Source organism: Trichechus manatus, unplaced genomic scaffold, assembly GCF_000243295.1.
Source record: "Trichechus manatus latirostris isolate Lorelei unplaced genomic scaffold, TriManLat1.0 scaffold00005, whole genome shotgun sequence".
Classification (NCBI taxonomy): Eukaryota; Metazoa; Chordata; class Mammalia; order Sirenia; family Trichechidae; genus Trichechus; species Trichechus manatus.
This window is the reverse complement of record NW_004443941.1, coordinates 18,800,229-18,827,883: the sequence shown is the minus strand read 5'-3', so window position 1 is coordinate 18,827,883 and position 27,655 is coordinate 18,800,229. Positions and strand designations below refer to the sequence as shown.

At 37.8% G+C, this 27,655-nt stretch overlaps 1 protein-coding gene across 1 annotated transcript in view; it reads right to left on the bottom strand.

The window, feature by feature from the left end:
- Positions 1-27,655, bottom strand: part of THADA (THADA armadillo repeat containing) — a 379,793-nt gene that overhangs the window by 320,274 nt on the left and 31,864 nt on the right. Inside the window, exons 16-22 of the mRNA XM_023735532.1 lie at positions 24,348-24,499; positions 22,415-22,628; positions 17,855-17,990; positions 17,432-17,568; positions 13,617-13,775; positions 11,834-11,991; positions 2,406-2,515 (exon numbers count right to left, since the gene is read on the bottom strand). Coding sequence (XP_023591300.1) covers positions 2,406-2,515; positions 11,834-11,991; positions 13,617-13,775; positions 17,432-17,568; positions 17,855-17,990; positions 22,415-22,628; positions 24,348-24,499 — 1,066 coding nt within the window. The remainder of the gene's footprint in view (positions 1-2,405; positions 2,516-11,833; positions 11,992-13,616; positions 13,776-17,431; positions 17,569-17,854; positions 17,991-22,414; positions 22,629-24,347; positions 24,500-27,655) is intronic.

Below are 27,655 nucleotides of genomic sequence, written 5' to 3'. Positions count from 1 at the left end.
AAAAAAGGTTGAGAAGTTAGAGGGTTAATATGTTGTGGGTTTGTTAACCAATGTCATAAAACAACATGTGTACTTCTGTTTCATGAGAAACTATTTGTTCTGTAAGCCTTCACCTGAGGTACAACCAAAAAAAAGAAATATGAGTGGAGCTGTCTTGGACCTTCCTCACCAGCTCATCTGCCAGCTGAATGCCACCAACTCATCTCAGTAAATGCCCTGAGGAGAAGAATCACCCCATTGAGCCTGACCTAATTTCTGACATACAAAATCATGAAACATAATAAAATACGTCTACAACTTCCAAGCATTTAATAGTCATGTGTGGAGTTGTTACTACATGGGGCCAAATGTTAACCCAGACACCACTGCCTTCTCTCCATTCCCAGAACCATCATCACAGAGGAAGCCGTCATCTCAGCTCTACATTGTTATAACTGATTCCAGGCTCTCTTCACTACAATCTGTCATTACAGTATATCTAATCTAGCACCTCCAAACTAAAAACTGCTTTTACATAACAACCCCACAACGAACTTCAAACTTATAATGCTTTTTACGTTTGTGGGATTTTCATAAATGTGTATTTTATTTGAGCCATACAACAAAAACCAGAGGAATCTGTTATAGGACAAACATTTATAGGACAAACTTTCTTTTTTTGTTTTACTCTAGAGATGAAGCGATCAGAGGCTAAGGAGATTAACTAATTTCTGTATAACCTCACTGCCAATAAATGAAATGGATATAAATAGAACTAAGATCTTGTCTCATAGATTATAGCTATTCCTCTATTCTACGATGCCTCCTAGAATCTATTTCAGATCAAAAACTTCAGTGCATTTTTCCATCCCTTCCATAGCAAATCTGCTTTCAAAATATTCCATAATCACCTCAATCCATCCAGTTATATGGTATTTCCCACTAAACTCCAACCCACTATGGTACAGTGGCTTTCTCGTTCACCTAACGACATAGCACACATCTGAACACTGCTCACGAATGCCATCTTTTTTCCTCCTATCTGCTTAAACTTTATTCATTAGCATAAATTCCACCTCCTCCATGAAGTTCTACCAGCCTATTCCTGTTGCTTTTTCTCTGCTGTCCCTACAGAATTGATAAATTTCACCCAAAATCTGGCAGTTTATTATGCTGGATTGTCTACCTTCTTTCAAGTGTGTTGGTCTTACCTTCCAGGCTGGTATTCAGCCAGCACACATCCGAACATACAGCAATGCTGGGTGTTCACAGCAGTGTCTGTTCTGACCAGCTAGTGCCCATGCTAATTAAATATTTTGAATTTCACCCCTGCTTATTTCCCGAACTAAACCATAAGGTCTTTAAGAACAGGGATGGTGTTTTATAAAGAAGTACTACACCCTCCAAACCAAGCACGGTACTATGCACACAGCTAGTGTTCAATATATAGTTCATTGATTTGAAGTGTGTTGTGAGATAAAACTATTCATGTCTACATTGGAAACAGAGTTGAAAAGATAAAATATTTTCAACATCAGCAGTTTAATGTCGAAGACATTTTGAAAGCATCATTTAAAGACACTCCGCAGCTCATAACTGCCAAAATGTTTTATAAATGTTTTTAGCAGGAGTGTGAAAAAAGTGTTTCAAAAATATTCAAGGAGTAGATGTCTTAACAGCCCAAAATAAAATGTTTGCTGAGGCCACAAGGCTGGCAGAACTCTGCTTCATTTCAAAAAGTTTCCAGGCAATGGAAATGTTTTCCTGGAAAATACTACCTTTTATTTAGAGAACACTTGCCATGAACACTTAGTCATTAAGTAATTTAAGGTTTTCCTCACAAGTTCTTTGGAGGAAAGCTATTATATGAATGAATGAAATTATCAGCACCTATAATGTCTAAAAAAGAATAATAATAATAATATATTTCTCTAAATATATGAAATCTACATAAATATTTTTCTAGGTAAGAGGGTGGGAAAAGCCCCTGAACTTTTTGGTCTACTTACTGTTCTTTTCAATTATTCTGTCAGATAAAATGATGAAGCAAAACACAAAATCCTTAAAGTGTTTCTCTGTCTGTAACATACACAAATCCAAAAACACTGGAGAGCGTAATTTTCAAACAGACAAAATGTTCATTTCATTCAATGAAAAGACATCATAATTTCAAAGCTATTTTTAGCAAAAAAATCTTTGCGTTTGCTTCCTATCCCCTTTCAACGAGACAGCACGTGCTTTGGACCTTTCACTCAGTCATGTGTAGTAAGTCACATAAGGAAACCTAAGGAAACAATTTCTTCTAAGAGTTTTGTCGCCAACTGAAGTCTTACTCTTTTAAACATCAAAAGACACAACTTCAAGCGCATGGTTTGTATACTGAGTCTGTACAAAACTTACACAAAAGGATAGTTGTTTTGTTTTACCTGCTTAGGATTTCGGTGAGTTTCACAAAGCCAGTATAAGCCAGTTCAAAGGCTCCTCTGTGCCTGGACTGTAAAAGGTGTTGTTTAAAGTAATCTCCTACGTCTCTTACCTTTAAAAAATAAAAAATAAGTGTTCAATTTATGTGCACATTTGCAGGTTTATTTATATATCATTTAGAACCCAGGTCCAGACACCCATCATTTAGCATTGACTATGTGACACATACCATTTTAAGCACTTTTTTTAATAATATTTCACTAATCCTCACAATAATCCTATGAAGTAAGTACTATTATAAAATCCACTTTACAGATGGGGAAACTGAGGCCTAGAAAGGCTAAGTAACTTATCCAAAGTCACTCAGCAAGTAAGCGGTGGAGCCAGCACATGAATCCAAAGCAGGCTGGTTCCAGAGTCTGCCATCTTTAACCACTACACTAGAGCTGTGAGCTGCCAGTTTCACAAAAACCTCACTGTGTGCTCTTGATAATTCAGGTCATGAAACACTATCAGCAAATCACGCGAGGCACACAACCCTCACACACCTAGGCCTAGGTGAAATAATTACCTTTTAGAGACAGGCAAATGTTAATGGTAATGCAAATTTAGTACACAGGGCCTCCTAAAAAAGTGACAGGCTTCATTCTGAGTCAGAACCATGGAATTTACCAGAACACTAAACAATCGCTTTCCTACATGTTGCCTTTCTTCATGCAAGAGTAGACAAATGTCAAATTTGAAAATTTAAAGTTTTTAAATCACGTGATTACAAACTGATCAACAATCAGTTGTTGACTGAGGGTTCTGTGCAGAATTAACTGTCAAATTGGTTCAGCTGATGGTGTGTTCCTACCGTTAGATTTGGCGGTAGCTGTTGCAGTGGAAACCCTGGTGGCACAGTGGTTAAGAGCTACAGCTGTTAACCAAAAGGTCAGCAGTTCAAATCCACCAGGCACTCCTTAGAAACCCTATGAGGCAGTTCTACTCTGTCCTACAGGGTCGCTATGAGTCGGAATCAAGTTGACGGCAGCGAGCTATGTAGTAGCTGCCTTGAGTCTGCTGACTCATGGCAACTCCACACACAACAGGAGTAGATAATTGTGCTGCAGAGGGTTTTCACTGGCTGATTTTCAGTAGTAGTAGATCACCAGCCCTTTCTTCCTAGTTGTCTTAGTCTGGAAGCTCCACTGAAACCTGTTCAGCATCACATAAGCTTCCACTGACAGATTGGTGGTGGCTGTGCTTGAAGTGCACTGGCCGGTAGCTATTGGCTATAGAAAAGTCAGGTTTTGTATAAACCTCCAGACCAAAGCTGTAGTCAGCTAGGTCTCCCCAGCAGAACACCGTAGTGTGAAAAAGCAAGCTGTCCCAGATGTCTTGAATATGCTTACTTAGAAACACCCTGTCTTAGTCATCTAGTACTGCTATAACAGAAATACCACAAGTGGATGGCTTTAACAAAGAGAAGTTTATTTCTTCACAGTAAAGTATGCTAAAAGTCCAAATTCAGGGCATCAGCTCCAGGGGAAAGCTTTCTCTCTCTGTCGGCCTTCTTCTCATCAGTGTTCCCCCGGACTAGGAGCTTCTCCGCACAGGGACCTCAGGTCCAAAGGACGCACTCTGCTCCTGGCACTGCTTTCTTGGTGGTATGAGGTCTCCCTGTCTCTCTGCTCACTTCTGTCTTTTATATATCAAGAGATTGCCTCAGGACACAATCCAGTCTTGTAGATTGAGTCCTGCCTCACTAACACAACTGCCCCCCATCCTCCCTCATTAACATCACAGAGGCAGGATTTACAACATATAGGAAAATCACACAATACCAGGAATCATGCCCCAGCCAAATTGATACACACATTTTTTGGGGGACATAATTCAATTCATGACATACCTACCTAGGCACAGTGACTAGTGTCCTGCAAACACACGTTAGTGGTGATAACACAGTGCTGCTGCTGTTGCTAGGTGCCATAAAATCGATTTCGACTCATAGTGACCCTATAGGACAGAGCAGAACTGCCCTATGGGGTTTCCTAGACTAATCTTTACGGGAGCAGATTGCCAGGTCTTTCCTCCCGAGGAATAGCTGGTAGGTTCGAGCTGCTGACCTTTCAGTTAGCAGCCAAGTGCTTAACAACCGCTCCACCAGGGCTCCTTACCCAGCGCTAGGAGTAGTTAAATATGTGATCATGGGCAAGTGTCTCAGTTTCTTCATCTGTAAACTATACTTACCTTAGATCAATACTTATCTCACTGGTTGTTGTATTAAATGAGTTAATATCAATAGTTACCTCATAAAGTACTGTATTAAATGAGTTAATAAGTCTAAAAGCTCAGAATAGGCAATATTCTGTAATCCATTTCAATTCAACTGGATTACATTTGGGGTTCCAAATAAAGGAAAAGTAAAGACATAATAAACACTCAAAGAATATCTGATTAGAGAGGCAATGAGTGATACATTTAGAGAAACAAGAATCAGGTAAGAGACCAACAAAGAACCAGAAAAGAAGTACACAATGAAATTCTAACACTTTAATATCCCAGAGAGTTGTGTATCATGTTCTTCAGCTGATTTCCTGTAAAGATCTAATGATGCTCTCAATTTTTAAGATTTTTTTAAAGGCTACATAGCTACAGTCAGGATAAGCCTTATCATTTTATCTTCAATACAGTAATTTCAGAGTATATTTTGAGCAAAATTACTAAGCCTTAAATCTGAATTCAACCCCTAAGGTAGATGTAAACCTCATTAATCCTACAAAATGGGGATCTGAAGAAACACCAGTTAGCTAATTTGTTACGACCACAATCTCTGTTATTAGAAAAACAAAAGAAGACTTCTAAGGTGTTTCAAGACACAAAATAAAAACAGAAGCCATAAAAATGGAGTCTCTCTAACTTCCTTAGTTTTTTTTCCATAATGTTACAGATATTAAACACACTTCAGAGAAACGTAAGTGTTACTGGTACAGCGTGTCTCTGTGGACTTACAATGGCTCACCATCTACTCCGTAAGCAAAGATCAAATTTTCACTGCTTCCTTTAACCTAACTCCCTTCAAAGAGGACCTAAACCAAAAAGCATATAATAAAATCAAAGATTTCAGAAGTGTGACCAGTGGGTGGTCTTCCCAAGGGCAGACCTCACCCATGGGTAATCCTGGCCCCGAGGAAACAGAATAAGGTCCAAGAGACAAAAGTGTGATTTACAAAGATTTTCCTCATTTCATTTTGTACTCAATAACCTCCCAAAAAACCCACCCAGGCTTATTCTGCATTTTTCCCTTTGAAGAGAGGATAAAATTCCTGTAATAGGACAGTAACTATTTCTTTAGCACCCTGTCAAATGTTTAGCAGCTTAGTGCTGACGTAAGTAGAGGAGCACAAAACCAGATCACTGTCCTCAGGAGGCCTTCGGTTCAGATGGGCAGAGAAAACTAGTATGTTGGGTGGTACTCATTAGAAGCATAACAGTTCTAAGAAATGTAAGATCCTTTTGCACAGGAATAATTATTAGCAAGGGCTTCACATCTAGACCTTAAGAAGGATACTCGGATGGACCAAAATGGAAGAGGGCATGCATTCCAGGTAGGTTAATTAACATGAGAAAAGGCTGGGAGACTAGAAAGAATGAATAAGCTTTTATTAAATACCTGCTGAGGTCCCCTGGGTGGTTAATGAGATTGGCTGTTAATTGAAAGGTTGGAGGTTCGAGTCCACCCAGAGGCACCTCAAAAGAAAGGCTTCACAATCCACTTCCAAAAAAACAGCCATTGAAAACTTTAGGGAGCACAGTTCTATTTTGGCACATACAGGCTCATCATGAGTCTGAATCAACTTGACAGCAACTAGTTTAAGTACCTGCTACCTACCGGACCAATTGCTTAAAAAAGGACATCATGTTTGGTAAAGTAGAAGGTCAGCTAATACAAGGGACACCCTTAATGAGATGGATTGACACAGTAGTCACAACAATGGACTCAAACATACCAACAATCATGAAGACAGCACAGGCCTGGGCTGTTTCATTCTGGTATACATAAAGTCCCCATGAGTCAGAGCCAACTTGACGGCAACTAACAACATCAACCACCGACCAGATACTTTGCTAGATCTTTTTTATGAATGAACTCAGGATATACTGGGGAGGGTTGGCAGACCTAGCTGACTGAGGTAGAGGTTTCATGCTGGAAGAGAGAGGAAGACAGTGCAAGGAGGTATGGGTGTACCCAATTATAAAAGGCGGGAAGAGTCAGCAACACAGTGTAGTCTATGAGCAAGGGACAGAGAGGATGGGTCATGCTGACACCCTCCCAGTGGATGATCAGACTTCAGGGAACAGATTTAACCCAAACTACTCAGAAAATCAGTGATAGTAGTCAGACTCAGAAATAGACTGTATTTGAAAAACGAAATAGAATTTAAAAGTCCTCTGAAAAATCCAATTCAATCGCCTTTCTACTATATACTACTGAGTTTTCATTTAAATTTCCCAGAAAGCTTTCGTTTAACATGATAACGTCTTTATTTATCTTTAATAAATAAATCTCAGGATTTTCTGAAGGAAATTAAGGTAGAATGTAAAAATTTGGCACTGATTTCTGTTTTTCAAATTAAGTTTCTAGTCACTGTCTTTTTAAATTTATATCTTGCTTCTCACTTTTTTATAAAACATACCTGTACAGGTAAATTAATATGTTCTGTGGGTTTATAGGGTGTAAGTTTCTATGGAGGAGGACAGCTATATGCTATGTCTCCAGGCATCTATAATGCACCAGCAGACTAATTAGGGGAGTTAAATGTTCAGAGAGAACATAAAACCTACAAAAGATAAATGTAAATATATTACTTACCTTTTATCTGTACAGTATAAAGAAATACTGTAGAAAAATTAATGCTAACTCCACTCACTATATACTAGATAACCCCAGGAGGATTTTAAGTATAGGTGGGATACTTCTACAAATAGTATGTACAGTGGTTAAGACTGGGAACTCCGGAGCCAACAGCGCTGAGTTCAGGAACCCTGCTCAGACACTCAGTAACACTAAGCAATCACAGTTCCCTCGTCTATGAAACGGGGATAAAACTAGAACCTACTTCACAGGACAACTGAAAAATAAATGAGACTATGCATGTGAGCACTTAGCAGAGTACTTGGCACGGAGTAGCAATCAATAAATGTCCATTTTTCTTTTTATTTTGCATTGTAAAGTAGTGAGACTTTAATCTCTGAACCTTAATTTAAATTCTGACTTAAACACAAAGTCACTTCTTAAAATCCTGGGAATGTCAAAGGTTGGGAGTTTCTAATTCCACTTTGGTTAAATAGAATATTTTACAAAAGTCTACACTCCGGTAAGATAAGTGATGTTTTAAACTGTACCTTCTCTAGTATAGTGATCTATTACTAACACTTGGGATTTCTTCTAAGCCCAAACACTGTTCTCTCACACTATAACAACACAGGTAATAGTTTTCGGGTATTCAGATGTCTTGTTACCAGAATGTTTAGTCTTTGCTTTCTAGCAAATTGTTAACCATTTGCCATTTTGACTTTGCTCTGACTTTTTAAAATGAACTTCTGTCTTCTATCCCCTATTACTTAAGCCCTCTGAGGTCAGAGTACCACATGTTATACTTCTTTGTATCCCCATAACACCTTAGTAGTAAGGCAGGCAATAAATACATGACTCAGCGATGTGGTTATATGCTCAACTTCATTCCAAAGCATAAACTGGTAACCTGCATTCAGTGTAATTCAATGAATACTTAATTCATAATTTCTTAAAAAAAAAAAAAAAAAAATTTGGCAAAACAAAAGACAAAAGGCAATTTAAGACCTATGAATGCTAATAACTGAACATCCCACTTGTAGCCCATTACAGAAAATCTAAAACAGTAACAAAAGACACAGAAGGAATCTACAAACCCAGTTAGCCACGTGCATTGTGAAAGTTACAACGAAATCTAAAGTAGGAATGAGAAAACAGCTAATTTCTAATAATTGGCACTTGTTTTTATTCATGTGATTTGCATAGCAATAATTACTAAGAAGGGGAAAGCAGGTATGAAAGCTCTACCCAAAAGCTTCTTTTTTTGAATATGAGGGGAAATATATAAGCAAATAAATTAATACACCAAGTAAAGGAAGTTGTTTCCAAAAATCAGTAGCGCAGGGTATCAGATATCCCATGGAAAAAGGACCAACAAAATGTATCAAGCGAAAGTTCTACATCAGCGAAACCTCCAGCTTGACGCCCAGACACACACGAGTCAGGAAGTTGTTGAGATAAGGCTGCGTGCACTGCTCACTCTTTAACGGTCTCGACTTACACCCCTCAGAGCTGGTTTTATCTGTGCCTCTCAGAAAGGGAAGTTATGAAAGAACCTTTCATTACGTGATTGCACAGCAGGAGGAAAGTCAGACATGCCTCTGAATGAACACATTTTCATCTTGGTGAAGCCGGTGAGGACGCGTTGCTTCACAAAAAGTGATCTAGGGAAATGGGCCATTTGTTTAAACGTTTGTTAGCAAGTTCCCTTACTGTCCTGTTGCTTGCAAAAATGTGGCTGGGTATTGGAAGCAGGGGAAAACTGAACATAAAATAAAAATTAAATGAGCATTTCAGAACAAAGCAGGTAGCACTGTGCCATGTCAGAACACAGGCTGGGAAGGGGAATTGGGTTCTTATCCCAAAGCTGCCACAAACCAGCTTTGGGATCTTGGGCAAAAAAGGGAACATCCAGGGGCTTCACTTTCCTCTTGTACAAGAGAGATGAATAATACCATCTCTGTGATTCCTCCAGCTCTAACAGTTTGTGGAGACAGCACTGAAAACTCAGTGTTACAAATGAGCACCAGTTCTTCTTGTACAGCAACAAAAATCCCCTACCTTTCAGCTGCTTATACATTATACTAAGATATGTAGAATTTAAACGATCGCCTCTTTAACAAAGGGCCAGAAAATCAGGGTGGGCTTAAAAAATTAGGCTACAAAAGAAATCTTCTCGCTTTTCTATATTCCAGCCCTGGAATTTCAAATTATAACAGCGAAGGGTGAGTGGAGAAGCATCAGGCTGAACATTAGTATCAGAAGCTGTATGGAACAGTTTCTTTCATCCATTGAGAGAAAAGTAGATCCCAAGTTATTCTTGGGAATAAGAAATCCAAGTTCTACATTCTCCACCACCCCATGTGTTACAGAGTAGAACTGCTCCACAGGGCTTTCCTGGCTGCAGTCTTTTTACATGGCGTCGGCCATGAGTCAAAATCAACTCGAGGGCAGCTAACAACAGCAACTTTTTTAGGGAAGTAGATTACCAGGCCTTTCTTCCATTGAGCCATTGGGTGGGTTCAAACTGCCGATCTTTAGATTAATAGTTGAGTGAGTTTGCAAATCACTTCACTGCCTTCGTCTCTGCAGGTCTGCTGTACTCACATTCACCTAGGGTGCTGACTCTTTAATCAGCAGTTTTGCCACTAGGTGCACAGCAGATCTAGCGTTGCCAGGGCGACTATGCACTTGGAAGGAAGAGTGTACCTTAGGCATGGCCCAGCCATTTAAATGTAAATGACATTCTTCTCTGATGTTTATATTTTTAACCCTTAAAAGTTTTAATACATGCGGGTACTTTTAATTACAGGAATTTCATGGAGTAAAATCTCATTATTAAAAGCAGGACTCCTCAAATAATGCAACAAACACTAATTTCTTGCTGACTCTGGATTTCCATGAGACATTTCTTTAAAGTCATCAAGATCAAGAATAAAGTCTGTCATGGAAACTAGGGTTTCAATGTTAGAACAGTGCTATCATATATATTCCTGATCACTCATTCAGTCTCTTCTCAAACCTACGTATGTGAGGGCACCACATGACCTTCCACATGGAAAAATGGCTGGACTGCATTAGAATGAAAACTGTTATTTTACCAAAAAAACAGTCAGGGCTCTATTTTTTATGCAGGAAAAAGGTCAGTGGAAGAGTTCTTGGCTTCTCTGAGTCTTTCGTTTTGTTGTTGCTGTTGTTTGGTATTTTGTTTTTCTTATTTTTTTTTTTACACAAACATCTCTCATTTTTTATTAATTCCCAATTCCACATGTTTATCCTCTATAAATAAAAGTCATAATATTTGGGTGCTGTGTACAAAGTGTCAAGGCAAAATGATTTTCATAGGAAGCTTTCAGGTCTTTTTCAGGTACAATGAAAGCAAAATATGTTTCTCTTCATTTTTTTTTTTTTTTTTTAGCACTATCTGGCAAACCGAAAAAACTAGATGTTTTAACTTGTCCTTGGAAAGAAAAGCTGGGAAGCCAAGGGGCTTGAGTTAGCACATGTTTACTTCTTAGCGAGATGGTGAACATCAGTGAAGTAATCATTAATCATAGCTGGATTCCTCAGCGAAGATGTTGGCATTGGCACTGGAGCCAGTCACCAGCAATGACTGCAAGTAATGCTAGGACACTAATGCCTATTTGATTTGGAAGAGAACAAGGAACATAATGATGGCCACAGTGTACAGTTCTCCCTTGCCTTTCTCCATCTCGGGGCCTTGCAACATTATAAGCCCAGCTGTTAACCAGATGTAAGCGTAAGAGCCACAAAGAGTGTGAGAATAAAAACATGAGCATGATTTCCATGGCGCTAGTCACATGATTATTACAGAAATTATCAGCATCAGCATACTACAATATTTATTTTGTTCTTGAATGTTGTAACACCCTAGGGGAAAAATTATCTTCATTTGAAAAAGGGTAAAAATGAAAGTACATGGTATATCTTTGCTGGAAAATGGTGGGAAATGGATTTGTTGAAACCATATGGTAAGGAAGAGGGAATCAATTAAAAACAGAAATCTAATAAATCTAAAATATTTCCAAATGAAATGCTTGTGGTAAGCTAATTTCTTGTAAACACTGCAGTCAAGTCACTTGAACAGTCCCAGATGGTGAACTAACTTTGTGGTCTTAAAATAAAAGTCAGCCAAAAAAACCTAAATGACTGCAACTTTATTATCAATGTAGTGGAAAACACAAGACCCATTATCATACCTTTTTTTCTTTGTAAAATTTAAGAGGTTTGTGGAGTTTTACTAAATAGACAATTTCAGCTAAGATTTCAATTTCTGTATGTTTAAAGAGAAAAATAAAATGGTAAGATTGAAGTTAAAAGGTAAAAATCTACCTTTACTTATACACCTTAATCAAAAAATAAAAATATTTCTAAAAAAAACCATGGTTTTAAAATGTATTGCAAGGTCGAAGCTCCTAAACAACCATAATTTTTTTTCAGTTGATGTCTGTACGATTTTATTTAAGAAAAATTCAAAACCTTGCTTTTTTTAAGTTGGGTTATAAATAAAAGCTTGTGATTTATGCTTTGACCAGAAATTACACCACGTGAAATAAACATCTACCCTACCTGTTCCACTGTCAATAATCCATCAGAAGATTCTGGAACAGACTGCATGGGAAGCAGTTGGCACAATGTGCCTAAAAGTAAAGCAACTTCCTTCATACTTCTCCAACAACACACTAGTACCATCTGAGCAGTTACATCACATGTTTTTCCTTCTTTACCTTAAAAAAAAGAGAGAGAAAAATCTATTGCAACACTAGACACTCTTGATTACTCACACCCCAGGTTTCTTAGAACAAGCTTATTCATAATTTCCCCAAGAATAATCTGCTTGAGCAAACCAATTTGTCATACGTTGTATTTATTCAGGAGAAAATAACTAGCATTTGTCGAACATACGCTACGAGGAGAAATCACACTGAGTACCTTATAATATATTCTTTTCAAAATAAATTTTAAAATAAAAGTATTTTAAGTCACGCTACATATATTTTAGTATATTATTTTCAAAATAAATTAAAAAAATAAAACACAACAATGTTCCAAAACTTAAGCCTATCCTTTGGAAATTAATGAAACAAACTCTGTCTGTCATCCATATGAGTATAATGAATATACTTAATCATCTATTTTGGTGAAGGTAGCTGTTACATCAGTAAAGGGATAGGATGGGACTTTTAAAATCAAAAGAAAATACAAATTCTCTTTCAAAACACACTTAAATCCCATAGTCAGTAAGTTATAATTACCCTCACTCTCTTATTCTAGTTTTAAGAGAATTTCAGTACTGACTTAAAAAGATATCCAACACACACTATTAAATTAAAAGGGCAAGTTAACAAAATGATAGCTATAGTGCAATACCATTTATGTTTTAAAAAGCCCACTAAACTAAAAGAATAAATGTACATACACAAAAATATATAAAACCCATTGCTGTCAAGTCCATTACAATTAATAGTGACCCTATAGGACAGAGCAGAACTGCCCCCATAGAGTTTCCAAGGAGCAGCTGGTGGGTTCGAACTGCTGACCTTTCAGTTAGCAGATGAGCTCTTAACCACTGTACCACCAGTGCTCCAATAAATACAAAGAATAGGTCTAAAAGGATATACACTAAAGAGGGAGGAAGTGGGACAAGAGAGCATGTGAAAGAGGACTTTAATTTGTTTTTAATTTACATTTACCTGTATATTGTTTACAACTATTACAATGAACATATATTTGTTATTTTGTGTAATTAAAAAAAAAAAAAAAAAAAAAAAATCACAAAGAGAAATTTTCACAAGGCAACATCCCCATCTAGTGGTGAATGTAGCAGAATATAAATACATCACTAAAATATTACTGCTTCTCGTGGCTTTTTACAGCATAACAGAAAATTATATAATAACAACTAATGTTAAAACAAGCTGTGGGAACTCAAATTCTGGAGGCTCGGTACAACAGATAGTCACATTATACTGACTAATGAGGTTTGTTTCCTTCAAAAGTGCTTGATTTTAAGGACTTCCCCAGTAGAAAAAGTGAACCACACTGCTGGAAGAAGTTGATGTTTGTCCAAAGCCAGGTTCATCGTGCATCATCACCCTCCTGACACCTGGGCTGTCAAGGTGGGTACTCATTGGCTGTTTGTCACAGCACCCTACGAGCCACACTGGGCACACCTTTTTCTGGCAAAAATCTTACAAACTCATTCTCAAAAATAAATCATTTATAAGCTCAAAGAAAACCTTACTTGAAAGAAATGGTCTTCTCAGGTCTGTTACCCTCTATAAAAAGGGCATTTTGTACATTTTACATTTCACTTAAACACTGATTACAATATCAGTTTTATACACCTTACCTTTGATTTCTACAGAGGTATCAATATCTGGCATACTAGCATTCAAGTCCTCCAAATCAAAACTATCATGTTCTTTCACTATTTTGACTTGACTGAAGTAATCGTTAGTATCCCGTGGCTGAATCTCATTCAAAATCATCTGTAAGCGGCTTGCTGACTCTGAGTGAGAGAGATCAGAGTACATGAAACCCTAGCCCCACCTCACCCCTTGGGGTGTATTGTCCTCAAACAGTCTGTAATTTTTAATACTTGATAATCAACTCTATTGAAAGGGACTCAGGGTGGATAATGTGAAAATTATTTATCCAGGGTCTTCAAAAAGTTTTGGTGTACTTATAAAACAAGGCAACTTCCATTGAAGATGTGACAAAAAAACCACAAGGGTAACTGTCCACAAAACAAAGGCCCATTTCATTTACTCTGCTTTTCTCAGTGTTGTCTAACAATCTCAAACATGGTGCTAAACCATGTGGAAGAGGAGCAATAAACTTCAATAAATTTTGTTTTAAGAGATTGTTTCCCTATATATGATGTAAGTTATTGAGATTTAAAAGTAAAATGATCAAAAAAATAGGAAAACCCCACTATCATAAAAGCAACCTTTTACACCTGAGGAATATCATAAAGACCCCATATTTGGCTTTGAAATGCATTATGCAATATACTGCTTTCTAAGTATGCTTTACAGTCTCAGTATTATATTAAACTTCATTTTTACTCCCTAAGCACTCACTAGATTAGGAAATATAAACTCCATGAATGCAAGACTTTGTCTGTTTGTTCACTGCTGAATCGCCAGTGCCTAGAATAGAAACTGGTCCGTGGCAGAGGCTGAGAGGAATGAATGGACAGCTAGGGAATACCGAGTTAGTAGCCAGGCTCAGATTTCTTAAAAAAAAAAAAAAAAATAGCAATAAGTAATCATGTGCAATCAATTAACAAATCAAAAAATAGATACACATTGTATTCCTACTATATATACTTATACTTTAGGTACCATGGGAAATACAAACACCCAAACTGCTATCATTGCTATCATGATGATTCAACCAACATCTTGCATCCATTTGCTGCTTCCCTGAAATTTTGCCAAAAAGAAACAAACTTTGACAGCCATGAAAAAGTAACACTGGCCCCAAAAGAAACCACGGGAAGATGAAAAAATAAGAGGAAGGATTAGAATAAATTTTTAGGAACTCTACCCATTCATTTTTATGGCTTTCTGGGAGACTTTCTTCAAGGAATTCAGAATGTATGGCAGGTAACCTGGGGAAGGAGAAGCAGGAAAAAATGGAGACAACCGAGAGAGAGAGAGAGAGAGACGGCAGAATCAAAAAGTCTATGAGCCACAGACAGTTTTCGTGACCAATGGATGTTTTAAAACTCTTTATTAACAAACAGAATTTTAGCATACTTTGCAGGTCCTACAAGAGGTGACAGAAATACTCAATATCTGTCATCCAGAATACATTGATCTAAATTTTAGCTATAAGACTGAACGTTCCCTCTTTCCATGCACTATTTAAGCCAGAAAACTAAAGCATCAAATTTTGGTATTTAGACTAACATTGGCCAACAAATAAAAATGAATAATAAAAATACTTCTGTCTTAGTATTATAAACCATCACTAATCTTTGACCCATTTTTAGTAAAGTGAAAAACCTATCATTCTCTACATAAAACACACATCTCCAGGGCACTTAAATTATCATCAAATCAGCCCAAGGTATTGCAGGGTATGTTGTGGTATTTCTGATACACTTAACGTGTTTTTAATACACACCTCTCATTGTGCTCCAAAATGCATTTACAAACTTTATTTCAACACCAAGTGTAAATTTCCCTCATGATTTTCTGTGTGTAAAGAACAATCCCATGTGAACACACACCTTTCAGAGTCAATCCCATGGCCAGCTACAGTACAGGAGTATGTCACCTAGGACATCCAGGCACTGAGTTTAGTTCTTCTCTTTATAGGAATTTTTCATTCACTTATTTATTCATTATCAACAAATATTTATTGTGTACCTACTTCTACTGGGCACCGTGCTGTGCACTAGGGAATGAATATATAGGCAGGATCCTCGTAAAATTATACTTCCAAGAAGGAAAGCTCCAAGAGAAAGAGAGAGTGGTAAGAGACTGGAGAGGTAGCAGGAATCAAACCATTACAGGACCTGGTCAGAGGTCACCGATGTATTTAAAACAAGGTTGTGAGGAGGGGCCGCCAGGAAACAGGAATTCCGTAAAGATTATTTGTAACGTAATCAATTATAAGGAGCCCTGGTGGCACAGTGGTTAAGAGCTCAACTACTAACCAAAAGGTCAGCAGTTTGAATCCACCAGCCGCTCCCTGGAAACCCTATGGGGCAATTCTACTTTGTCCTGTAGGGTCGCTATTAGTCAGAATCGACTCAAGGGCAATGGGTTTGGGTTTGGTTTTGAATCAATTATATAATTAGAAAAGATGACCTTGGATAGAAGGAGATAGAATATGTAGGGAAACCTGCTGGGTGATAAGATGCAGATTTAAAAAAAAAAAAGATTTGAGAGATATTTAAAGTGTAACATTGAAAGGACATGAGGCAGGCCAGATATGAGGAGCAAGGGGGAGATGTCAAGCAGTACTAGACTGCTGACTTGCATAAAGAGATCTTTGGCAAAGCAGCAGGGGTTGGGACGGAAAAGGCAGAGGAAAGTGCATGACTTCAATTTGGGGCATGTTGAGTATCTCCTCCTAATTTTTTCTCCTAATTTTTTTCCATTAACTGGTCGTCATGGATTGAACTGTGTCCCCCAAAAATATCTGTCAACTTGGCTAGGCCATGATTCCCAGTATTGTGTGATTGTCCACCATTTTGCCATCTGATGTGATTTTCCTGTATGCTGTAAATCCTAACTCTATGATGTTGATCAGGTGGGATTAGCGGCAGTTATGTAAATGAGGCAGGACTCGAGCTACAAGATTGGGTTTTGTCTAAAGCCAATCTCTTCTGAGATATAAAAGAACAAAGTGAGCAGGGAGACAAGGTGACCTCATACCACCAAGAAAGAAGCACTGGGAGCATAGCATGTCTTCCTCCAGAGCCGACAGAGAGAGAAAGCCTTCCCCTGGAGCTGATGCCCTAAATTTGGACTTCCAGCCTACTAGACTGTGAGAGAATAAACTTCTGTTTGTTAAAGCCATCCACTTGTGGTATTTCTGTTATAGCAGCACTAGATAACAAAGACACTGGTCTTTGTATGTTAAATGGTCTTCGCCCATTCCAGATTCCTAACAAGTCACTTGCACTGACTAAACTCCATTAATTGCCCATCCCTCTAATTTATTTCACCCAGTACCCCAGTCCCAGCATCCACCTGACAGGTTGTGTTCTGAAATAACAGTATTAACTTAATACTGTTATAATCCAGGGGAGGAGGTACCTTGCTCATCACCTGGTTATTTTTTAATAGCTAACAAATATTACTAACAAGGCAGAAATACCACTACTACTACAGAAAACTTGCAAAAGCCAGAAACTATGTAAGGCAGAAACCTGTCAGAGAAGGAAAACTTGAGTATTTTCCACTAAAACAAGCAATGGAAAAGTGGTCAGATTGCATCCGGTCAAAGGCAGAAAACTTGCAAGACCCAGAAAAACAAGGCAGTCCCATCAAGTTCCGGCTCTCACAGGTTTCACTGAATTAATAATTCCTTCTCTCCCTTTCCCCCATTCAGCTTCTATATACCTCCAAAGGAATATTTTTTTTAAAAGGGAGAGAAAAATACAATAATCAAACCGTGGCACTCTACTCTTCTTTCTTAGCTGACCTGAGTCAGTGTCCATGGGGATGAGGCCCTCTGGAGAGGAGCTTTGAATGACGGGAGACACCACAGCAGACAGCCTGTAGGACAGCAGAAGGAGCTTCTCCACCACAGGTCTCCATTCACTCACCAACTGCAGGCTGCTGCAACACAGATGTGGGGGGAATTTATACTAAAAGCAAAAATAAATTTTTCAAAATGGAAATTGATAAACGGAATGAGAAAACTTATGTTTCAAAATTTTGCAATCTATGAAATATTTCATAAATCTAGAAGAATATATGTTTATATATATATATATGTAAGTTTTGAAATCTAATTTTCCGTTGTCTTTAAGGCAATGAACTACATTCCTTTCCCAGGGCACAGTCCAGTAAGAGGTGACAGCGCACAGATGATTGTTCAGGAGTCAGCTGTAGACATACTTACTTTAAAGGTAACTTCTGCAAAGCTCCTGTTACACAGTGGACTCGCCCATACATTGGACATGATGCTGCTGCCTGAAGCAGAGAATTTTCAGCCTGAGATATTTCTTCCTCAAGATTTTCCAACAAGCACTTGATAACTAGGAAAAGCAAACAGAAAGTCAAAGTAAGGCCAGTTGAAAACACATTTGTAAATTTGTGAATGGCATTTCCCATGAAAACACCTAATTCTTTGAAATATTACACTAGAAGGTTTGAATAAAAAAGAGATTTTTCAAGGTTATCCAGCCTGTTAACCATTTCTCCTTAAGCTATGGTGTCCTAAAAGCTAGACCTGAGTGTCCTTCCCTAACTCCCTGGATCCACTGACAGCACTCACTCTGTGGACCAATCATTCGTTCTAGTCATCCTCTGCCTGGGGTCTCAAACTCCACACCCGTGTGGCACGTCCTGTTTGACCAGAAGATGGTTTTTGTTTCTTTTTTTTCTGGAAGGAGGGGTTATATTTTAAATTTCAGAACTGTATGTAATCAATACATTAATATTCAGAATAAAGAATTCCTAAAAATCAATAAGAAAAAGACAATCCAATATAAAAATGAACAAAGGATATGAACAAGCATTCCACAGAAAAGGAAAATGAGCAGCTATGAACACACGAAAAGATGCTCAATCACACTGTTGTTGTTAGGTGCCGTCGAGTCAGTTCCGACTCATAGCGACCCTATGTACAACAGAACAGAACACTGCCCGGTCCTGCGCCATCCTCACAATCGTTGCCATGCATGAGCTCATTGTTGCAGCTACCTTGTCAATTAATTTCATTGACGGTCTTCCTCTCTTTTGCTGATCCTCTACTTTAGCAAGCATGTTACCCTCCTGGTAACATGTCTGAAAGTATGTAAGACGAAGTTTCGCCATCCTCGCTTCTAATGAGCGTTATGGCTGTACTTCTTCCAAGACAAATTTGTTCATTCTTCTGGCAGTCCATGGTATATTCAATATTCTTTGCCAACACCATAATTCAAAGGCATCAATTTGTCTGCTGTCTTCCTTATTCGTTGTCCAGCTTTCACATGCATATGAAGTGACTGAAAACACCATGGCTTAGGTCAGGCGCACCTTAGTCTTCAAGGTGACATCTTTGCTTCATAACATTTTAAAGAGATCGTTTGCAGCAGATTTGCCCAATGCAATGGGTCGTTTGATTTCTTGACTGATGCTTAACGGGCATTGATTGTGAACCCAAGTAAAATGAAATCCCTCACAACTTCAATCTTTTCTCTGTTTATTATGATGTTGCTTATTAGTCCAGTTGTGAGGATTCTTGTTGTCTTTATGGTGAGGTATAAACTATACTAAAGGCTGTGGTCTTTGATCTTCATCATTAAGTGTTTCAAGTTCTCTTCACTTTTAGCAAACAAGGTTGTGTCATCTGCATATCGCAGGTTGTTAAGGAGTATTCCTCCAATCCGGATGCCCGTTCTTCTTCAGATAGTCCAGCTTCTCAGATTATTTGCTCAGCATACAGATTGAAGAAGTATGGTGAAAGGATACAACCCTGATGCACACCTTTCCAGACCTTAAATCACACAGTATCCCCTTGTTCTGTTCAAACGACTGCCTCTTCATCTATGTACAGGTTCCTCGTGAGCACAATTAAGTGTTCTGGAATTCCCATTCTCATAATGTTATCCATAATTTGTTATGATCCACATAATCGAATGTCTTTGCATAGTCAATAAAACACAGGTAAACTTCTTTCTGATATCCTCTACTTTCAGCCATGATTCATCTGACATCAGCAATGATATCCCTCATTCCACGTCCTCTTCTGAATCCAGCTTGAATTTCTGGCAGTTCCATGTCGATGTACTGCTACAGTCGTTTTTGACAGATCCTCAGCAAAATTTTACTTGTGTGTGATATTAATGATATTGTTCGATAATTTCCTCATTCTGTGGGATCACTTTTCTTTGGAATGAGTACAAATATGAATCTCTTCCAGTTGGTTGGCCAGGTAGCTGTCTTCCAAATTTCTTGGAATAGACAAGTGAGCACTTTCAGAGCTGCATCTGTTTGTTAACTCTCAGTTGGTATTCCACCAATTCCTGGAGCCTTGTTTTTCACCAATAAATGCTTTCAGTGCAGCTTGGACCCCTTCTTTCAGTACCATCGGTTCTTGATCATATGCTACCTTCTGAAATGGTTGAACGTCAAACAATTCTTTTTGGTACAGTGACTCTGTGTATTTCTTCCATCTTCTTTTGATGCTTCCTGCATCGTTTAGTATTGTCCCCATAGAATCCTTCACTATTGCAACTCGAGGCTTGAATTTTTTCTTCAGTTCTTTCAGCTTGAGGAATGCCAAGCATGTTCTTCGTTTTTGGTTTTCTATCTCCAGCTCTTTACACATATCATTATAATACTTTACTTTGTCTTCTCGAGCTGCCCTTTGAAATCTTCTGTTCAGTTCTTTTACTTCATCATTTCTTCCTTTTGCTTTAGCTACTCGACATTCAAGAGCAAGTTTCAGAGTCTCTTCTGACATCCATTTTGGTCTTTTCTTTCTTTTCTGTCTTTTTAATGACCTCCTGCTTTCTTCATGTATGATGTCCTTGATGTCATTCCACACTTGTCTGGTCTTTGGTCATTAGTGTTCAATGCATCAAATCTATTCTTGAGATGGTCTTCCCCAGTCATATTTTGAGTGCCTTCCAACCTGAGAGGCTCATCCTCCAGCACTATATCAGACAATGTTCTGCTGCTATTCATAAGGTTTTCACTGGCTGATTTTTTTCAGAAGTAGACCACCAGTTCCTTCTTCCTAGTCTGTCTTAGTCTGGAAACTCAGTTGAAACCTGTCCACCATGGGTGACTCTGCTGGTGTTTGAATCCCGGCAGCATAGCTTCCAGCATCACAGCAACACGCAAGCCACCACAGTACAAACTGACAGATGCATCAATCACATTATTAATCAGAAAAGTACAAGATGAAACCAGTATGAGATACAATTTTATATTTTGCCACTGGCAAAATTTTTTAAAGCTAACAATAGCAAATTATGGTGATGATGTGATATGACATTAACTCTCATCATCTGTTGGAGGGAGGGTAATCTGAAAACCTACTTGGCATCATCTCCTGAAGTGGAGGTGCACATACGTTATGACTTTTATGTTTACCACAGACAAACTCTTACATGTGAGTATTGAAAGATAAGAATAAGAATATTCACATCAGCATTATTTATTTTAGAAAAAAAAAAAAAAAAGCCCACCAAAGGAGAACGGATTAATAAATTGCAGTAAATTTGTAACAATACCTAGAGTACAATGCCAAACCAAAACCACACCCATTGCTATCAGGTCGATTCCAATTCATAGGAACCCTATAAGAGACAGCAGAATTGTCCCATAGGGTTTCCAAGGCTGTAATCTTTATGGAAGCAGACTGCCACATCTTTCCTCCACGGAGCAGCTGGTGGGTTTGAACCACTGACCTTTCAGTTAACAGCAGAGGCTTAACCACTGCACCACCAGGGCTCCTTGAGTACAATATCATTAATATAAAATTAAAAAATCATGTAAAACATTATTTAATGATATATACACGCGGTAAAACTATAAAGAAAACAGTAATTATCTTGGGGGAGGGGGTATGATAAGGCAGAGGCTTCAAAGGCACAGGTGCTATTCTACCTCTGAAGCTGGGTAAGAACACCCAGCTTGTGGAAAAAAAAAGGGAGAAAATTTGATATTATTATTATTTAAACCATATATACGTTTAAATATGCATTTGTATGTTTGGAAAAGTTTATAAAATTGTTAAAGTTTTAAAATGTTTTAAAATCGAATGCTTTATATGCAGCATGCAATCCTGGTTCACCCCAATTGCAGACCTATCAGCTTATCCAGGGCTTCTCCATCACTGGTTCTCTTTTTCATGGTCTCTTTAACCACCATGAAGAAAGTAATATTCAATTCTCTATCACTGATCTCCCTTTTCCTCTATTAAAAAAAAAATCCACATTTGTCCTTATTTATAGTACAAGAATTCTCAAAAATCTCTGTTGAAAATCATGACATCTAAACCATCTCAGACCCTAAGTTTTGGAACTGGTTGTACAGGAAGGGTGAAAGGCAGGGGTATGATCGTCAGTTAAAACATAAACCCCAACAGACAAAGGAACTCTGTTCTATGTAGAAAATAATGTGGATTATCTGGTTATAGGCATAGTAAAATTTCTGCCAAAAAAACAAAAGGGATCTTTTGTCAGAGAAAGAAGTTCTCTTTAAAAACAGAGCTGTATGAATGTACACTTGTATATCTACGTATTTAACAGGAATCTCCTGTTCAAAAATGTTACAGAAAACTTACAGCTGAGTAAGATATTCAGTTGCTTAAGAGAAACCCTGTCAGTCTTATATGCTGGTAAACTATTAAATAAAAAACCACAAAGTAAGTGTTCAACCATTAGATACTCTAACCAAATGAATAGTGAGAGAGTAGGATGTATGGTTTTGATAAATAAGCACAAAAGGTCATTTACTCAATACAAACCCATTAATGTGTTCCTTTCCACCACAGAAGCCAACTTATCTCCATCTCCATACGCAACTTGCTGAGTCTGTAAGTCGGCAGACAGAGATGACGGCAAAGCATCCTGCCAGATTAAGAAGTTCAGCAGGTAGGAGGCCGTTACACAGTCGTGTGGTTTGGTGCTTGTGCTGAGCTCCAATGCTGCCTGGAATAAGCCTTGTAGTTTCTCTGAATCCTGGAATGAAGCACAGTCTCAGTTCTGTCATTGAAATATTTCTCCAATTTGAGGAAATAATACATACTTAAAAACAGAATCTGCCATATAACTCAATATTAACATTAATTTACTTAGAGCTTTTATTATAGTAATTAATAACTTATTAAACAGTTTTAGTGATGAAGGTCTTAATGATTTCAATTAAGAAATTCAACATGGATAAAGCTCTTTTTTTAAAAAAAAAAAAAAAAAAACTCTTTCTTCATCAAAATCAAAAGTGTACTCTTTCCTATAGAAACTTCGCTGTGGCTGTAGCCAGACCATGTCTGTTATTTCTATGCAGAATCAGAGTTCTTTTGTCCATCAGAGTTTGTTTTACTTGGTCCTCATACTCCTGCTCTTCCCTCTTCCTAAACAGCTAGTTCAGAGGGAAAAATGCAAATCCACAGGGAGGCTGTCCCTGGTAAAGCTCCATGTATATGATATGTCAAAAACAAAATGATAAAATCAGCCCCAGAAATTCCGCATCACAGCTCCCACACCCACATCTCATATAAACGTCCACTCGCGTAGCCTGTCCTAAAGGAGACAGAATGAAGGACAGTTCACTGTGACATTCATGTACAGACACAGGCTGAGAACAGGAGATGTGGGTCCCGGTCTCCAGTTCTTGGTTCACAAGGTGCATGGAACTTGGACCTCAGGGTTGGGTTGCTCAATAATACTCTGATCCTACAAGGATTACTCCACAACTGTCTAACATAAGGGGAAAATCACTGAAAACTTAAGTTTGATTACAAGTACACTAATATTTAATGATGATTTACATAATATTAAAAATAATATCAAATGTACTGATTCAAATATCAGTTTATTTCTATTTTAATTCTTTGCTGTTTGATACCTTTTTCTATGACCTAAAATACATAAAAATAATGGCCTAAAGCAGTTAAGTCATTTTTATAACATATTCAGTACCTGAATCGCTTTACTAGTCAATTAGTAAGAAACATAATAAATAGCCTTTGATGTCTGAATGTCATTGTTGCATCATCTTGGACTAGGGGGTTCCCTGCAGACCCATCTCCACGCTGTGGCTTCACCGCCCAAGCCATCTTTAGTTCCAGCCCCAAGGTCAGAGCAGAAGAACAAGATGTCAGAACAGGAACGCGGGGGCAGGGGATGGAGCAGAGAGCCCAGGAGAGAACAGCTGCTAACCTCAAGTACTCCGAGTTTCAGTCTCAGTTTAGCTATTATTGTTGGAAGACCAGAAATGTGTTTTATATCTCACTTAACATTCAGCTTCCTAGCCTACTAAGGAGGGAGGTTATCTCAAAAACCTCTGATTACTGTAAATGATGTCTTTTGATCAAATACTAACACGTCTAAAGGAATTGGGGAGACTGCAGTTGATGAAAATCTACGAATAACCCTGTAAACAATAAAACCTACTGCCTCTATATCTCCTTTGTAGGAGGGCATTAACAAAAGCAAAGCCCACTGATTTGGATTTTATTTTCATTCACCATTTTTTCTCCATCTCCACCAGTTCTCCCCACCTCCTCCCTATCAGCCCACAGCAATACAGGTATTAACGATAACTGAAACAGTCAACAGACATGAGACAGGGCAGATGCAATGTGCCTCGATAATTCACAGGATGCTTTATCTGCTGCTAAAATAGAAAGTCTTCATGCATATACCACATTTACATTTACATTGGAAAAGTCCAAATACCTGAAATTGTACAACTGTTTTTGTTAACTTCATCAGAAGAGCAAATGCTAAAATTTTCACGTCCTCAAAGGTGCTAGTAAAACATTCCATTACTGCTTGGAAACGACCAGCATCGATATCATGACTCAGCTGATACACTGTTTGGATTCCACCTAAAAATGCAAACAACAACAAAACTCCACCAGTTTAGAAGTGAAGAAAACTTTCAGAAAAAGAAATTACAGCTTCAAAGTTATTTGGCCAGATTTATAGAAAATTAGTACAAAAATTCTCACTTCATACAAAATAGGATAAAAGAATAATTTTTCCATTAATTTATTAGCTAAAGTGACAAAATAATTAGTACTACATTCTCCAAACAGAAAATGAACATTTTTATAAATGTTCCATTCTAAGGCTATTATACAGAAATTCCTAAATTATTTTTTTAAATAAACAAAAACAAATAAATTTAGGAAAATGTCTTTAAAAGATCTTCATAAAACGTTTTGACCTGGAACCAAAGTCTTACAAAGTCTCAGAATGACCTGACACAGAATAAGTAGGATGATATACCCTCACCGAGTTACTGGACATCAAAGATAAAGGAAGAGTCTTTTGGTCACTCAGGCAAAATGTTCAATTCATCTACAAAGTGGAAAAAATTAGGCTGGCTTCACTCTTCGCCACAGCAACATGCAGTGCTAGACAGTGGAGCAATGCTTACAAAATCCTCACAGAATGAAGGTGTGACTAAGCAACTGTATATCAAACTCTTATTCAAGAGCAATATAAACGTACTTGAATGTGCAAAAAATCAAGGACTTTATCTCAGAAACTCTTCTCAAAGAAAGGTGAATTTCAGTCAACCAAGAGATAAACACAAAAATTATCACTAACGAACGATGGCAATTCTGCTGTGGATTCCCATTTAGCTCTAGAAATAAGACTAAACGGCTGTGGGAATAATGGTTTTCACAGCAGAATGTGCGTATGATATAGAAAACATCTAATGAAAATTATCAGGGGAGGAGACAGGAAGAAGCATGATGTTACCTGTTGCTTTTTCATAAATGTTCTTTATCATATTAAGCAGGTTCCCTTCTAAGTTTGCTCAGTGTTTTTTATCAAGAAAGGGTTTGAATTTTGTCAAATGTTTTTTCTGTATCAATTAAGATGATCATGTGGTTCTTTTCCCATGTTCTGTTAATGTGTATTACATGACTGCTTTTTTTACGTTGAACCACCCTTGCATTCCTGGGATAAATCCCACTTGGTCATGATGCATCCTTTTAATATACTGTTGGATTCAGTTTGCTAGTTATTTTGTTGTGGATTTTTGCATCCATATCATATGGGATAGTGGTCTGTAGTTTTCTTTTCTTGTCATGTCTTTGTCTGGCTTTGGTATCAGGGTAACGCTGGTCTCATAGAAAAAGTTAGCAAGTGTTCCTTCCTCTTCTATTTTTTGAAAGAATTTGAGAAGGACTGGTATAAATTCTTCTTTAAATGTGGGTAGAATTCACCAGTGGAACCATCTGGTCCTGGACTTCTCATTGTTGGGAGATTTTTTTATTACTGATTCAATCCCTTTCCTTGTTATAAGTGTGATCAAATTTTCCCTTTCTTGTTGAGTCAGTGTTTATAATTTGTGTGTTTCTAGGAATCTGTACATTTCATCAGTCTGTTTTGGTCATGTATGATTGTTCATAGTATTCTCTTCTAATTATTTTTTATTTTTGTAAGGTCAGTAATAATGTTCCCCACTTTCACTTCTGATTTTAATTATTTGTATCTTCTTTTTTTTTAATTTGTCTAGCTAAAGGTTTCTCAATTTTGTTGATCTCTACAAAACACAACCTTTAGTTTCATTGATTCTATTGTTTTTCTATTCTCTACTTCCTTCATCTCTGTTCTAATCTTTATTATTTGCTTCCTTCTGCTAGCTTTGGGTTTTGTTTGCTCTTCTTTTTCAAATTCCTTAAGGTGTAAAGTTAGGTTAACAATTTGAGATCTTTCTTTTTGTAACATAGGCATTTACAGCTATAAAATTCCCCTTAAGCACTTCCTTCACTGCATCCCACAAATTTTATTGTTTTCATTTTTAATTATCTCAACATATTTTTTTAATTTCCTTTGTGATTTCTTATTTGACCCACCGGTTGCTCAAAAGCTCTGCTCAAGTTTGAAGCCTTCTCTGACCCCACTGTAGCAAACAGCTAGCACTCCCCACCCTCACAAACACTCCACATCCTCCCCTTCCCTTCTTGAAATTCTTCTTCATAGTACTGATCTCTATCTGAAACGCCATGTATTTACTTGTTAATTTATTGTCTGTCTCCTACCACTAAAATATAAACTTCAAAATAGAAGCATTTTGTTTTGTACACTACATATCCTTGGCTCCCAGAATACTGCTTGACATACAATAAGCGCTAAATAAATAAATATTTGCTGAACAAACCCTAGAGGTTCTAATTATGGAATCCAATTTTCACCATAAGTATTGTGACATTTGATTCTGAGTAAGAAAGATGCATATGGGTTACTCTTGGCCCAGGGTATTATGTAGTGAATTGTATCCCCAAAATGATATGTTGAAGTCCTAATCCCTGTACCTGTGAATATCACCTTGTTTGGAAATAGCGCTTTTTCTTTTATCTGTTGGGTTAAATGAGGTCATAACAGATAGGGTGGGTCCTAATCATAATCCCTTCTGAGTGGTGTCTTACAAGGGGGAAGCAAACAGGGGTAAGTTAGGCACCACATGACTACAAAGGCAAACTCATCTGTAAGCAACAAAGGAACACCAAGGACTGCCAGCAGTCACCAGAAACTAATAGAGAAGCACGGAACAGTTTCTCTCTCAAAGCCCCTATGAGAAATCAACACAGCCAAGACCCTAATTTGGACTTCTAGCCTCCAGAACCGTGAGACAATAATTTTCTGTTCTGTAAAGCCACGCACTTTGTGGTATTTTGTCATGGCAGCCCTGGGAAACAAGGAGGACACAGGATATACTTGAGGAAAAGCAAAAGCTATTTTGACAAATCCCAAGTCACTGCCTTTCTATAAAATATAAAAATCCCACGTTAAAAGTCCTTGAAATGAAGATGAACAATAAATTTACATTTTCCATCCTCTATTTCATTGCCAAGGGGCCCTGGTGGCAAAATGGTCAAGTGCTCGGCTGCTAACTAAAAGGCTGGTGGTGTGAACCCACCCAGCATCTCTGTGAGAGAAAGACCTGACAATCTGCTTCCGTAAAGATTCCAGCCTTGGAAACCCTATGGGGCAGTTCTACTCTGTCACACAGGGTCACAGTGAGT